The sequence below is a fragment of the Buceros rhinoceros genome, unplaced genomic scaffold, assembly GCF_000710305.1.
Source record: "Buceros rhinoceros silvestris isolate BGI_N320 unplaced genomic scaffold, ASM71030v1 scaffold29280, whole genome shotgun sequence".
Taxonomy (NCBI): domain Eukaryota; kingdom Metazoa; phylum Chordata; class Aves; order Bucerotiformes; family Bucerotidae; genus Buceros; species Buceros rhinoceros.
Window position 1 is genome coordinate 1 of NW_010390661.1, and position 11,519 is coordinate 11,519.

The 11,519-nt window shown below is 44.3% G+C and overlaps 1 protein-coding gene across 1 annotated transcript in view; it reads left to right on the plus strand.

Annotated features, from left to right (window-relative positions):
- Window positions 1–1,337: 1,337 nt before the first annotated feature.
- BRI3 (brain protein I3) overlaps window positions 1,338–11,519 on the plus strand; it is a gene marked incomplete at its 5' end in the record, with an annotated part of 12,712 nt that continues 2,530 nt past the window's right edge. The window contains one exon of the mRNA XM_010138675.1: window positions 1,338–1,452. Within this exon, the coding sequence (XP_010136977.1) occupies window positions 1,338–1,452 (115 nt within the window). The remainder of the gene's footprint in view (window positions 1,453–11,519) is intronic.

Below are 11,519 nucleotides of genomic sequence, written 5' to 3' on the forward strand. Positions count from 1 at the left end.
TGCGTGGGGCTTCCCTGTCAGCAGCGAGGCGGCCGGATCGTCTCAGCTTTGCGCTTAAAACCAGCGCAGGGAGGAGGGTGCGCAGGGGATCCAGGTGTTTGGAAGCGCCGCCTCCCTTTCCCCTCCTTCCCCGGGCGCCTCGGGCGTAGCGTGGCGTTCGCGTTTTGCCCTCGCTGAAAGCCCGGCTGAGTCCGCGTGCCTCCCTCAGGTGCGTGGGCTTTCCGCCTCAAAACCATTACGAAGAGGTACAGCCGGGCTAGAGTAAAACAGACCTCAAACTTGTGCTTTCCTTTGCGTGCACTGCGCTGTTCTCTGGTTAATGTTTGCTTTTTCTGATACACTTCAGTAGTCTCGGAGAGACTTAAGCAGGTGAGTAGATACGGAACTTTTGTTCTAACGTCCATCAAAGAAAGAAGCAGCCTCTCGGGAAAGACCCTAGAGTCAGGGGAATTCTTGGAAGGTTACGAAAAATACACAGACCCCAGCCGTAAAGTGTTGGGTGGAATCTTGAGGCTGTAGATTGATTTCCTGCTAATAACTTGGAGCTTATTTTCCTACAATACAAATATTATTTTCAGTAGTGAGGTTGGTGGACTTTAGAGATACATAACTTGATTCCAGAAACTGAGCACTATGTCCTGGGAGAGGAGCTCAGAACAGATTATACTGGGCAAAGAGTTCCTTGACCTGTATGATTACACTCCATACATCTCACCATCCCTTTAAAAAGCATTTTTAAAAAATTATTCTTAATACAGTACTCAAAAGGCTTGTGTTTTCTAACTATAGCTGTTAAAATGACACATTCACTAGCTAACAACGTGGGTTTTCTGAGGGGCTTTTCTTTTTCTAGGCTTTGCAGCATGCTTTCTTTCCACTCTCATCCTATCACTCCTACCTCCCTCCAGTTATGAACTTAATATGTGGAAGTGAGGCTGGAAACTAGAAGGTTTACTCTGTTTCAGCTAGTTTGTCTGCTGGGTGGGCCACAGCTGATACATAACATCCAGAAGTGAAAGGTGCGGACGTTGCGTGTTTAAATTGTTTTTTCACTGGTGCTCAAACAGTGTTGAAACAAATTCCCAGAGTTAATCATTAGCTCAGTGTCCTTTTTAGACGGTTAAATTGTGCAAGATACTTGGGTTTATGAAGGAGCTTTGCTCTTACATGTGCTGAGCAGCCTGTTCCAACTCTGATTTTGATGGAGCTTCTTAAAGTGCTTTATCAAGACTATGTTTCTGTTTAATTTTTTCCATGTTCTGTTTCCATACTTTTTAATTCTTGTTGTTATTCTTTGTGCCTTACGTGCAGTGACTGAGGTTTTTTTCTTATTTTAGGGTATGCCGTTCCTCCACCAACATCGCAGCCGAGCTATTCGAGCACGTACACCATTATTCAACAGCCTGCGACCACCACTTCTGTAGTAGTAGTTGGTGGCTGTCCTGCCTGCAGGTAAAATAGCTCTTTAGCTGAGAAATAAACTCACGCCTGGGGTTTGGTTTTTTTAATTACAGGTATCTGTATAGTTCCTTGGTTTTCAATGGTTTCTCTTAGAGTGTGTGTGTGTGTGTGAATTAGAATTGAATTAATTGAAAAAGCACTAAAATTTAGCAGAGCTTTAATTGCGGGAGAGGATGACAGGAAGTCCTTTCTGATGTGTTTATGTCTGGTGACAGTGAGTGGCATGAAAGTTTTGCAATTCTGTAATCTTGGACCACAGTCACTTCTGGCCATCTGGGAGTCCTGCAGAAGGGTTTCTGCTGCTGTGCTGCGTGTCCCCATTCTGACATCCGGATTGTGCAAAACCAGGCAGGGTGATTGTCAGTATTGGTTGAAAACATCAGTAACTTAAGGCTTTAAAAGAGCCCTTACTTTAAAAGTTCTTTTACTGCAGGAGAACAAGGAGACTTAATAGATTTTATTCGAAGTGTTAATCTGATGAAGTAGTGGAAACCAGAAAAAGTGGTCAGCAATTATGTGGAGTTGCAACAAAAGAACAACTTCCCCCTTGGAGGTCAACAGCCATAAAAAAAGGGAAGGAGGCTTAGAGCAGAGCGTCAGCTGTAGTCCCTTTGCACTTCTCAGTTTTTCTCCCAGGACATGAACTGGGGGAGGACAGCCACACTGCTGCTGCTGCAGTTCAGACACTGGTGTGCCTGGCCAGCGCTGACCCAAACGCAGAATCATTCCCCTGCTGTTAAAACACATGGGAGTTACCCTGGTGGTGTCTTGTGAGGAGGCACTTAACGTCCTGCAAATCCGAGCCCTTGCTTATCCATTTCAAACTGTTTAGGAAACAGACCTGCCAGAGTGCTGGAATGATACCTGGCCTCGGCGTGAGGAATGAGACAGAGATTGCTGCAGCAGCAGAGCTGTCCCCCAGCTGCCTTCTGGGTTTGTTAGAATTGGTGTTTGCCTCAGAGTCAGCACCTGCCTTCAAAGGTGGATTCAAATAAGTATCTTGTGGTGCTCTGTGCCTGCTGAAATGCCACTGGCTAAGGCTGAAAAACCTGTACCAGTTCAAGCTATTGATCTCCAAGAGGTGTGTTCTTTAACAGTGAGGGGAAGTACCCATGGAGCTGTTCAGGGGACGTGGTAGATCCTGCCACCTGAGTAAGTACATTAAAATGCTTATACTTGAGCTCAGCTGGAGGACAGGAAGGAGGTTATGCGTTGCTTGACAAAAGGCAGAGCTTACACAGGCCTTCTGGCCCTGAACCCGGAAAATCTCAAAACATTTTACTATGGAAGTGGACTTTGCAGTAACTTAAGGCTGGTAGACTTGCTGCTATTCTTAGGATTTTTTCTTTCTGTAAATTATCCCGGGGTGCTCTAGGAGACACCTTGGAAATAATCCTTTGCAAGTATAATACCTAAGTTTAGCCAAGTTGGGGAAGATGACCTATCTTTTGTAAGGTGTTTTTAAGTAACCTCACTTGAATAATTCCTTAAGTAATTGGACTTGCTCTACTGGAGGACTCTTTCCTAAAGCAAAATACCCTCTGCAAACCCCTTCTTTACACTTAGATCCTCAGGTTTTGTTTTAGGCTGTGGAAAAAAAAAAAAAAGGTTGTGAGGAGGAGTATGTCACGTTGATTACTACGAGGCATCATATTGCACTGCTTTAACTGCAGGACTGTTCTCAGCACTTCTGAAACAGCTGGATAGGGAATCCCAAGGACCAGTAACTGTATCTAGTAATGGTGTGCCACAGTCCTCTGTACAGTATTGCTGTGTTTTTTCCTAATTGTCTTTAGAGAAAAGTCGAAGTGTCAGGGTAGGAGGGGAATATCAGATTGCTTGTCTTTGGGCTAGTTAAGGAGTTGACAGTCTGGTACTTAAGAGAAAGGACAGGGAGGCTGGGTGGGAAGCATAATATGAGAACTATTCGTGGTGAACCTGAAGGGTCAGGGTTCCTGTTCTGGAAGGTTACACTGGCCACTTTTCTTAGAGAAAGAGCTCATAATCCTCTTTGACTTCTCAAGACCTTAAACATAGTTCTAGTTTACTTCCTTGGCCTGGAAACCTATTTTGTGAAGAAGGCAGCGTGCAGCTACACTCTGAATACAACACTGAACAGGAAAGTTGTTGAAAGGACATTGATAAACATAAAAAGCTAATAATGGTATAGAAGAAACTGTTATTAAACTGCTAAGTCAGTCATCCTGTTACTCTTCTGATCTGATGCTGTGCGTGATTGTCGGCCAAGTCCTGTCTGCTTTAGATTGCAAGGGAAGAGCCTTGCTTGTGGCTGTGGGGTAATCTAACTGACAGTAGGCTAAGGCGCACCGAGAGGATTTCTACCACCGCACATACAAAACAGGCTTTTACACTGTGGCATGTATGAATGCTGCTAATTGCAATGAAAACCATTTCTTACCTAAAATACCTGGTGTTGAGGAGGAATACTCAGTATTGACCTGTTATTTGGGTAGGAGTCTTATTGCAGTCACGAATGATTCTGGCACAAACTAGCTCCAGTGCAGTCCACCTTTGGGATTGATTTAAGATATGAAGTAATAAAAAGTACGGAGTACCTCCAGAAGTATGTCCGTGGTCACTGTGTAATTGCATTTTTTTTTGTGTCTCTGAAGCATTGGTGCATCTGAGGGGTGACTCTCCTGTCTTGTCCTGTACCTCTTGCTTAGAGCTATTCATCAGTCAGATCATCCTCATTCTTCGCTGGTCGGTGTTGCTTTCTAATGACAGACTTCACTGTTAACGTATGTTCCACCCTTCCTTGCATCATTAAAACGTCCTGGCTGGTTGTAGTCCTGTTGTTGCAGTGTGAGTTCTCCCAGCCCTGATGTACGGAGAATTAAACAGTTGCAGAATCTTGTTGACTTTATTGCTTGTAGTTGACGTCTGAGGATTGGCCAAGTCTTTTTAAACTATTTTATGTTCCCAAGTACAGACTGAGTCTTTACAGCCACTAACTTTACGGATCCAGCCAGGTAATTATCTTTTCATCTTGAAGAACGCAGCCTGGCTGCTTCTCTTGTAGTCACTTTCATTTTCTTTTTTTCCGTCTTGCCTTGTTGGGTAGAACAAACTGCGAAGGAATGTTTGCTTTTCTGTTACTTAATAGGAGAAAGATCCCTTTAAAAATTGTGAAAACATTCTCTTGATCTGATGTTTGCAAAAGCTGGTTCATTCAAAATCTGGGACAGAGCCCATGATGGGCCCTGCTGGGTTTTTGTTTTCCTGTTTAACAAGTATTCAGTTGCTTGGAAGAAAGTGTGAGGGACAGGACGTAACGCTGCTGCATTGTGCTGGCTTTATCTTGTGACAGTTACAAAACATCTGCTTGAGAAGTATTGTACTGGATCCAAATTATAACAACGCTGAAGCTGCTTCCAGGACTGGAAGATGAGACAAGTTTAATTAAAACTCTGTTTATTCTCAGATCCCTGCCACAAGTGGTTGGAGTTTTTATTTTGTTTTTTTTTTTTTTGACTTGACAGAGTAGTGAGTTCTCAGGTTTTGTTGGAAATTTTGTTTTTCTTCAATTAAGTGTATGTCTCTGGGAAAACTGCACTTTGGTGTGATATCAAGTCCTTCAAAATGTCAGATTTCTGGTATTATTTCAACGCAAATGCTGTGTGTGGTTTGAAGGCAGTTCAGGTTTTCTATAGGGTTTCTATAGTTATCACGACTATTTAAACTTTATGTAAATGTTCTTAACATAATTTCTTAGTATCTACTGGTTGAATAGGCAAGGAATTAAGAAAAAAAACCCTAGTTATTTAGAGAGCGTATTTGATGTTCTGAGGAAAACCTGTGGATGTCTGGTTTCTAACAGCAGGCTGACGTGCCGGAGAGCCTTTTGAATTGTGTGAATGAAGCCAACTTTGAAATACCTTTTCAAGAGTGCTGCAGAGAGGAATGGCTACAATAGTGCAGCACTGGTTTTTGTCACAAAGCCGATCAGCCTTTGTGGGGAATCGGTGTAGCTCCCTTACACCGCAGCGTGCAGCTTTTGTAGCCATGTGCTGTTCAGGCAGGCTGGGGCGTTCATCCCTGCTGCGCTGTAATTTGGTGGCTGGAGCAGTTAGGGCATGAAATTCAGCAGTGACTTACGCACGTGACTGCGAAGAGGAAAGATTTGATAGAGCAGGCTTGAGCAGATGCCCCGCGTCTGCCGTTCGGCATTACTGACTAGGACAGCTATAACTGGTTTTTTCCCAGCCTGACAGCAGAGGCATGCAGCTGCTCCGCAGGACATCTGTTCCCTGAGCCCAGGAGGGAGGAGGTGGTAAGCCTGATAACAGGGTCCTGAGTGAGAACAGCGTAGCTCTTGCTCTCTCTGAGGACTTGTGTTCTGCCGCTCTGAACTGATTCGCGGACAATAATCAAAACACATTCTTCTAATAAATGAGACTATGTAATTAATGAGATACAGTAGGAATGTACTCCCTAGTGGGATCGTATAAACATGATAATCTGGTCCCTAACACCCAGTTTGTCACTGGGCCCGAGTTGAGATCATTTTTTTTTATTAGTGTCCCCATTTGTCTTGGTGTCTGTATTCTGGTAACTAGGATTTCTTTGTAGCAATGAGTTGTTCTTGGTGAGAGGAGGAAACTGTTCTTGTTTGTTGGTAACCAGAGGTGATAGTGATTCGGCTGTGTGTGCAGGGGTGAGGAAAAAATCCACCAGGCCAGTCTAGCTCATCATGGATGGGTGTCCACCATCTACAGGGAATTTTTGCTGGCATGCATAGCCTCCTCTGTGAGGCTGGGCTGTTGGTGTGAAGCCATGAAGCTTGTCTCTTAATTAGTGTGTTCTCAGAACTGGAATCAAAGCAGTGGTGCTACTGCGTTAGAGAAGGCTGGTGATTTGGAGGCAGTTCCGGAAAGACAACAGCTAGATACAGGCTGTTCTGACTGCCGCCGTTTCTCCGGCTCTGCAGCCAGCCCTTGGCATAGGAAGTGGGGCCTACAGCATGAGGAAGTCGAGATAAATCTGCAGATACTGTGGTGACTCTTACTTGAAGGTGACTTTTAAGGATAATTGCAATTATATACATGCACAGCCTGTGTTGAGGAGGGCAAGCCAATGGCTATGTATAGATTTGGGGTCCTTTCTGTGAATACAAGTTGTCAGCTATTGAATATGCCTTCAAGCTGAGGCTAGAGGAGCTGGCACCCCTCTTCATGGAAATGAAAACTGTAAACATTCCATGCTTAACTGTCATTTCTTCTGCGTCTTGCAGGCGAAATTTAAACGAGCTCAACCTAGCTACTGTTGGTGCATTAGCCAGGACAGACACAAAAAAAGCTGTCCATGCTTGATTTCTTCTTTAGAAGCTACACACAAAACCTTTAAAATTAAAGTCAGTGCTTATCACTAGTCTGATGCTACCACTGAAATCTACCAAAGACTCAACCAGCCTCAGGGGTGGAGAGATGGGATACTGAAAATTCCACTTGCTTGGTCAGTGAGGGAGTATCTGCGTAGAAGACAGATGGAGACACTCTTACATGAAGTGCAGCTTCTTTTCAGGTCTTGCTTGTTGTACAACCAGACTGTCTCTGATTACCTGGGGTGACCCTTGGACTTCATTTGTACGGGATGACAAATGCTGATAAGCACACATTTATGTACCGTGATGTAGTGTTAAGGCTGAAAATGCGCGTGTTAAATTGCACCGATGCTCTGTGTTTGCAGATCTCGCTATTGGCCCTCTGATCCTGACTTAAGATTTAATATTTGAAGACTTATTTTTAAGAAGGGGGTGCCTGAAAAGTAATTTGGTTTTTAATACTTGTCAGTGGGAATAATGGACTGTACTTTATGGAGTTGGCAGCTGGTTATAGCTTAAATCAAAGACACTGCTTGCAGTATAAATAAACCTTTCCACTTTATTTTTAGATTGGGAGTGGTGCAGTTTTAGTCAGCTTTTATGTGGTTTATGCTGTAGAACAAAATTTATGTTTGGTTACATTAGTGAATCTACAGTTTGAATATGGAGTCTCTAATTACTCTGCAGCCCAGGTAAGACACACAAGCAGAATGAAAATACTCATTCCCCATTATAAAAAGTATTTTTTTTTTCTCCTTCTAAATTTAGTAACTGGCTAAGCAGCGACTGGGTAAGTGTTAATCTAAAATTAGGTGGTGACAAAAACCACCAGAAGCCACAAAGTGTTTTTGTCGTTACTGCCGTAGTCGTGATTACGCTGCTACAGATGTGATAGGAACTGGCTCTGACATAACCGGTGTGGGGTGGTGTGGTGGAGGTCGTGCAGACGCTGTGCTGGCACGCTCTCCAAACGAGCATCACTTGTAGCTGACTTGGTCTGCTGCTTGGCTGCACTGTCCCTGGTCTGCTCCGTCGCTGACCCAGCAGGGCTTCCTGTGGCCTCATGTAGTCCTTCACTGGTCCTTTTCCCTGGGTCTGGTGTTCAGTATGGATAGCAGTATTTTTTTTCGTTTTTTTTTTCCCCTCCAGATGGCAATTTGCAATGCCATAAAACACTTCCTGAATAATTCTTTTTAGGGGGAAGAGAGTTTAAAATAAATTCTATTTAAAGTGTCAGGGACATCTGCTGACCAACAGACTTGGTCCTTGCAAGCTGATTAAGAGGGTTGATTGTAATGGGTTAGACAGCAGTCAGCCACGCTTGGGTTTGCAGCTATGCGGGGCTGTCCAGAAGCACCCGGATTGATCCTTCTCTAATGTTTAATTAGTGAGTTTATTCTTTAAGGTCAGATCAAAATTAGGCTGCTCGTATTCTTAACACATTGGTTTACTTTTCACAAAGTGGGCTTCAGGGGAGGAACTGAATATGGAATTAATAAGAGACAAGGAGAAGATTAGAAAACACTAAGAAAGCAAGAGTTGGATGCCCGCAGGAGGGGAACGCTCGATCTGTGTGAATGGAAAAGATGGCATTGGTGGAATAGCAAAACAAATAGCCCTAGCTGTGGGGTGTGCTGTGTACTGCACTTAGCACGCGTTTCCCAGAGCAGTGTTATTTTTGGTGTCATTGCAATGCCGGGAAAAGGACTTTGCCTTCCTTGGATGGATCTATAGTACCGAAAGCTGCCTCATTACTCCGAAACATCTAGATTGTGTCTGAGCCTCTCAGTACGTGCAGTATGATAGCCGGTTATCCTGTGGAGACGGGGAAAAGGAGAGGCCTCACTTCCTGAGCTTCTGCTTATTTTTATTTAGCCTGAGGGTGCTCAGCATTTCATGCATTTCTACAAGAACAAATTGCCTTATTCAACTTCTGCATGCAGGCTTGCCAGTTTTGGTTGAGTGCTGGCCTGGTGTCCTTTTTGTCACTCTGTCTGTAACCAGTCCGGCTATTTAAAGAGTGGTGAATTGCTTTGCGTTTCAATCCTATCAGCAGATTCTTCCCAGGAGATGGCACTTCTAGTAGCATGTTGGCATGAGTGCATGTTCACTGACTCCATTCTTTAATGCAGTCTCATTTTGAGGGGCTTGCAATGTAATTTTACAGTTTTAATGTCCAGATATGCCTTAGACAAAGAGGTCGTACAGTGAAGAAATGATGCTAGAACCTCCCGTTAGCCTTAAGCCATGACACCCCTTTTTAAACACTAATATGCTCAGGTGGGACATTAGTTGGGAATCTCTGGAAACAAGGGTTTACAGGGGGCTCTTCAACTCTGCTCTAAAAGTCAGTCTAATAAAAGCACCTCTGCTTGGTTAGTACGCTCTGAACTCCACCTAGCAAGCAGATCTTGACAATTCCTGCCACAGGCTAATGGTGTAACAACTGGTTTGGGAATAGGACTCGACAGTTGGGTAGCAAGGGTAAATTGATGTGAGCTACATTTTATTTTCTGTTTTTGTTTCCTTTTGACTCTTTCGCTAATCCACACATTCTTCTTTCTTTTTCCCCTCCCTTTCCTCCCTCCCTTTTTTTTTTTTCCCCCACTATGAGGACCAAAGCTGTATACAGTGGTCTGGATGAAGCATTAATAATCCAGAGTATATGGGGAAAAGTTTACTTCACGATACTTGCCTTTTTCCTACTAGTGACAGCGACTGCTGCTGTGTTCACAATTTTTCATAACTCCTCCCATATTTCTTTCCCCAGCAGTACTGTCCCCTCTGACTGGTTTCCCCGTTGGTATTTCACTTTGCTGGGGAATGCTCTGTGGTGAGAGGGGAAGGAGAGCAGGCACTGCTTGCATGGAGTCCTGGGCTTAAGATCTTTGTAGCAGAACACTAGACGCGACTAAAAAGAAATATTAACCAAGCTGAGCAAATCTAAGGCCTGTAGTTTCTGCTGTTTGCTGAGGTGACGCAGGGCAAGTGCTGTGAGTCAGTGACTAACACGCCAAGACAAGGGTGAGTTTCTGCTTTGCAGCAGAAGCGGCCTGGCTCCTTCTTGTCTGCTGGCATATAGTGCCGCTTGTCAGCACTTCTGCTGTAGAGGTGGAAGTGCGTGGCATGCCAGGTGGGGGTACGTTACACCTTTCTCTTGACCCCCATAAACCCACTGGACATACTTGTCATCAAGCCAGCAGAAGTGTGAGGGCTAGTTGATGGCACCCAAAACTCTGTTCCTCACTCTCACGAGAAACACTTGTGGTTTCAGCTGGACAGATGTAGGCGTTGCCAAAGCTGACCTGCAGCAGAGAGCTCTGGTGAACTGCAGCACAGAGACCACCAGTAGTGCTGTTTCCAAGAAAGTTGCTCTTGCTGCTGCTGTGTCTGCAGTCAATGGTCAGTATTAAAACTTGTAGTAAAAATACCCGAAAGGAAAGCAGGATTCTGTCAGCAACTCCTAGGGGCAAGAATCAGTCATCTGAATCAAATGCGACGCCCTGGTGGGTGCGCTGGAGCAGCTGTCTGGTACTGCACTGTTTGTGTGGGTCTCGTGGGGAGAGGCTTCTACATCCTTTGGAGGTGTGAAGAAGAAAGTTGCACCGTTATCTTAGGCTTGATTCCTTAAACACTGCTTTTGCTTCAGTCAGAGAATAAGATACAACTGATACCACAGCTATGGTACGAAGTGCTTGCTAAATGTTGGGTTTTTTACTATTTCTAGTATGAACAATAGCGTCTGTGGGTGACGTGCCAGAACCATTGTCCTTTACTGTATCAGTGTGCTGAATATGGCAGTTCCATCCTGGAGAAAGGGGCTTTTATAAACTTGGCCTGTACCATGGATACTTTGAAAGTTTTATTTTAGGCCAGTGGTGATATCTGGAATTGTGATTTGGTGTAAGGAGTATGGGAATAGGAGCTAAAGGGTACTGGAGAGCAGTGAAACTTTTTCCATGTTCGAGGAGGTTTCCTGAAGTGCTGTGGAACTGCGGGGAAGAAATGGTGCTGCTACACTGCTGAAACGAACTACAAAATGTGTCCCAGCTCTGGGAGAATGGCAGGGTCTGAAGTACTGGAGAGTTTGTGAAAGCAGAACACTTCTGCAGGGCTGATCTCTCTGTTCTTACTTCTCTGGACACACAGATGTCAAGAGTAATCTTCACTGTTGCGGCAGAATAAGGTGCTTGCCCTGATAGAGGGAGCTCTGCTAGCGCGTGTGCCTGACTGATGAGGAGGAGAGGGGTGATGTTGCGGCTACTTCTACAAACTCGGCACAACAAACTAGTGCCGGGACTAGAATCCATATGGTGATTTGAGCGTTAGTGTCCATCTTTTAACTTGATGCCTCCAAGGGGGTTATTTGCGGATATGAAATTATAAAACTACTGCTGGGATCACCTGTACCCTGACAGTACCTTTATACCAAATACAAAGTCGGCTTCTATCACAAGAACTTTTTAAACAGAAGAAAGTTCGTCAAAAGGAGAGAACGAATGTGAAAGCTTGAGCTGAACATGAAGTTGTGTAAACAGCAGAATATCAAGAACACTTTGAAAAGCCTTTGGCTTATGGTGGTTGAGGAAGGGGAATGGTTCTTCAGTTTAATGAAGTCGTAATGTTTTAGCTACTGGCAGTAAGGAGATGGTCTCTGAGTCTGGATCTTCCTTCCTTTGCTGTACTTAGGTGTACGATAGATTGTCCATGACTG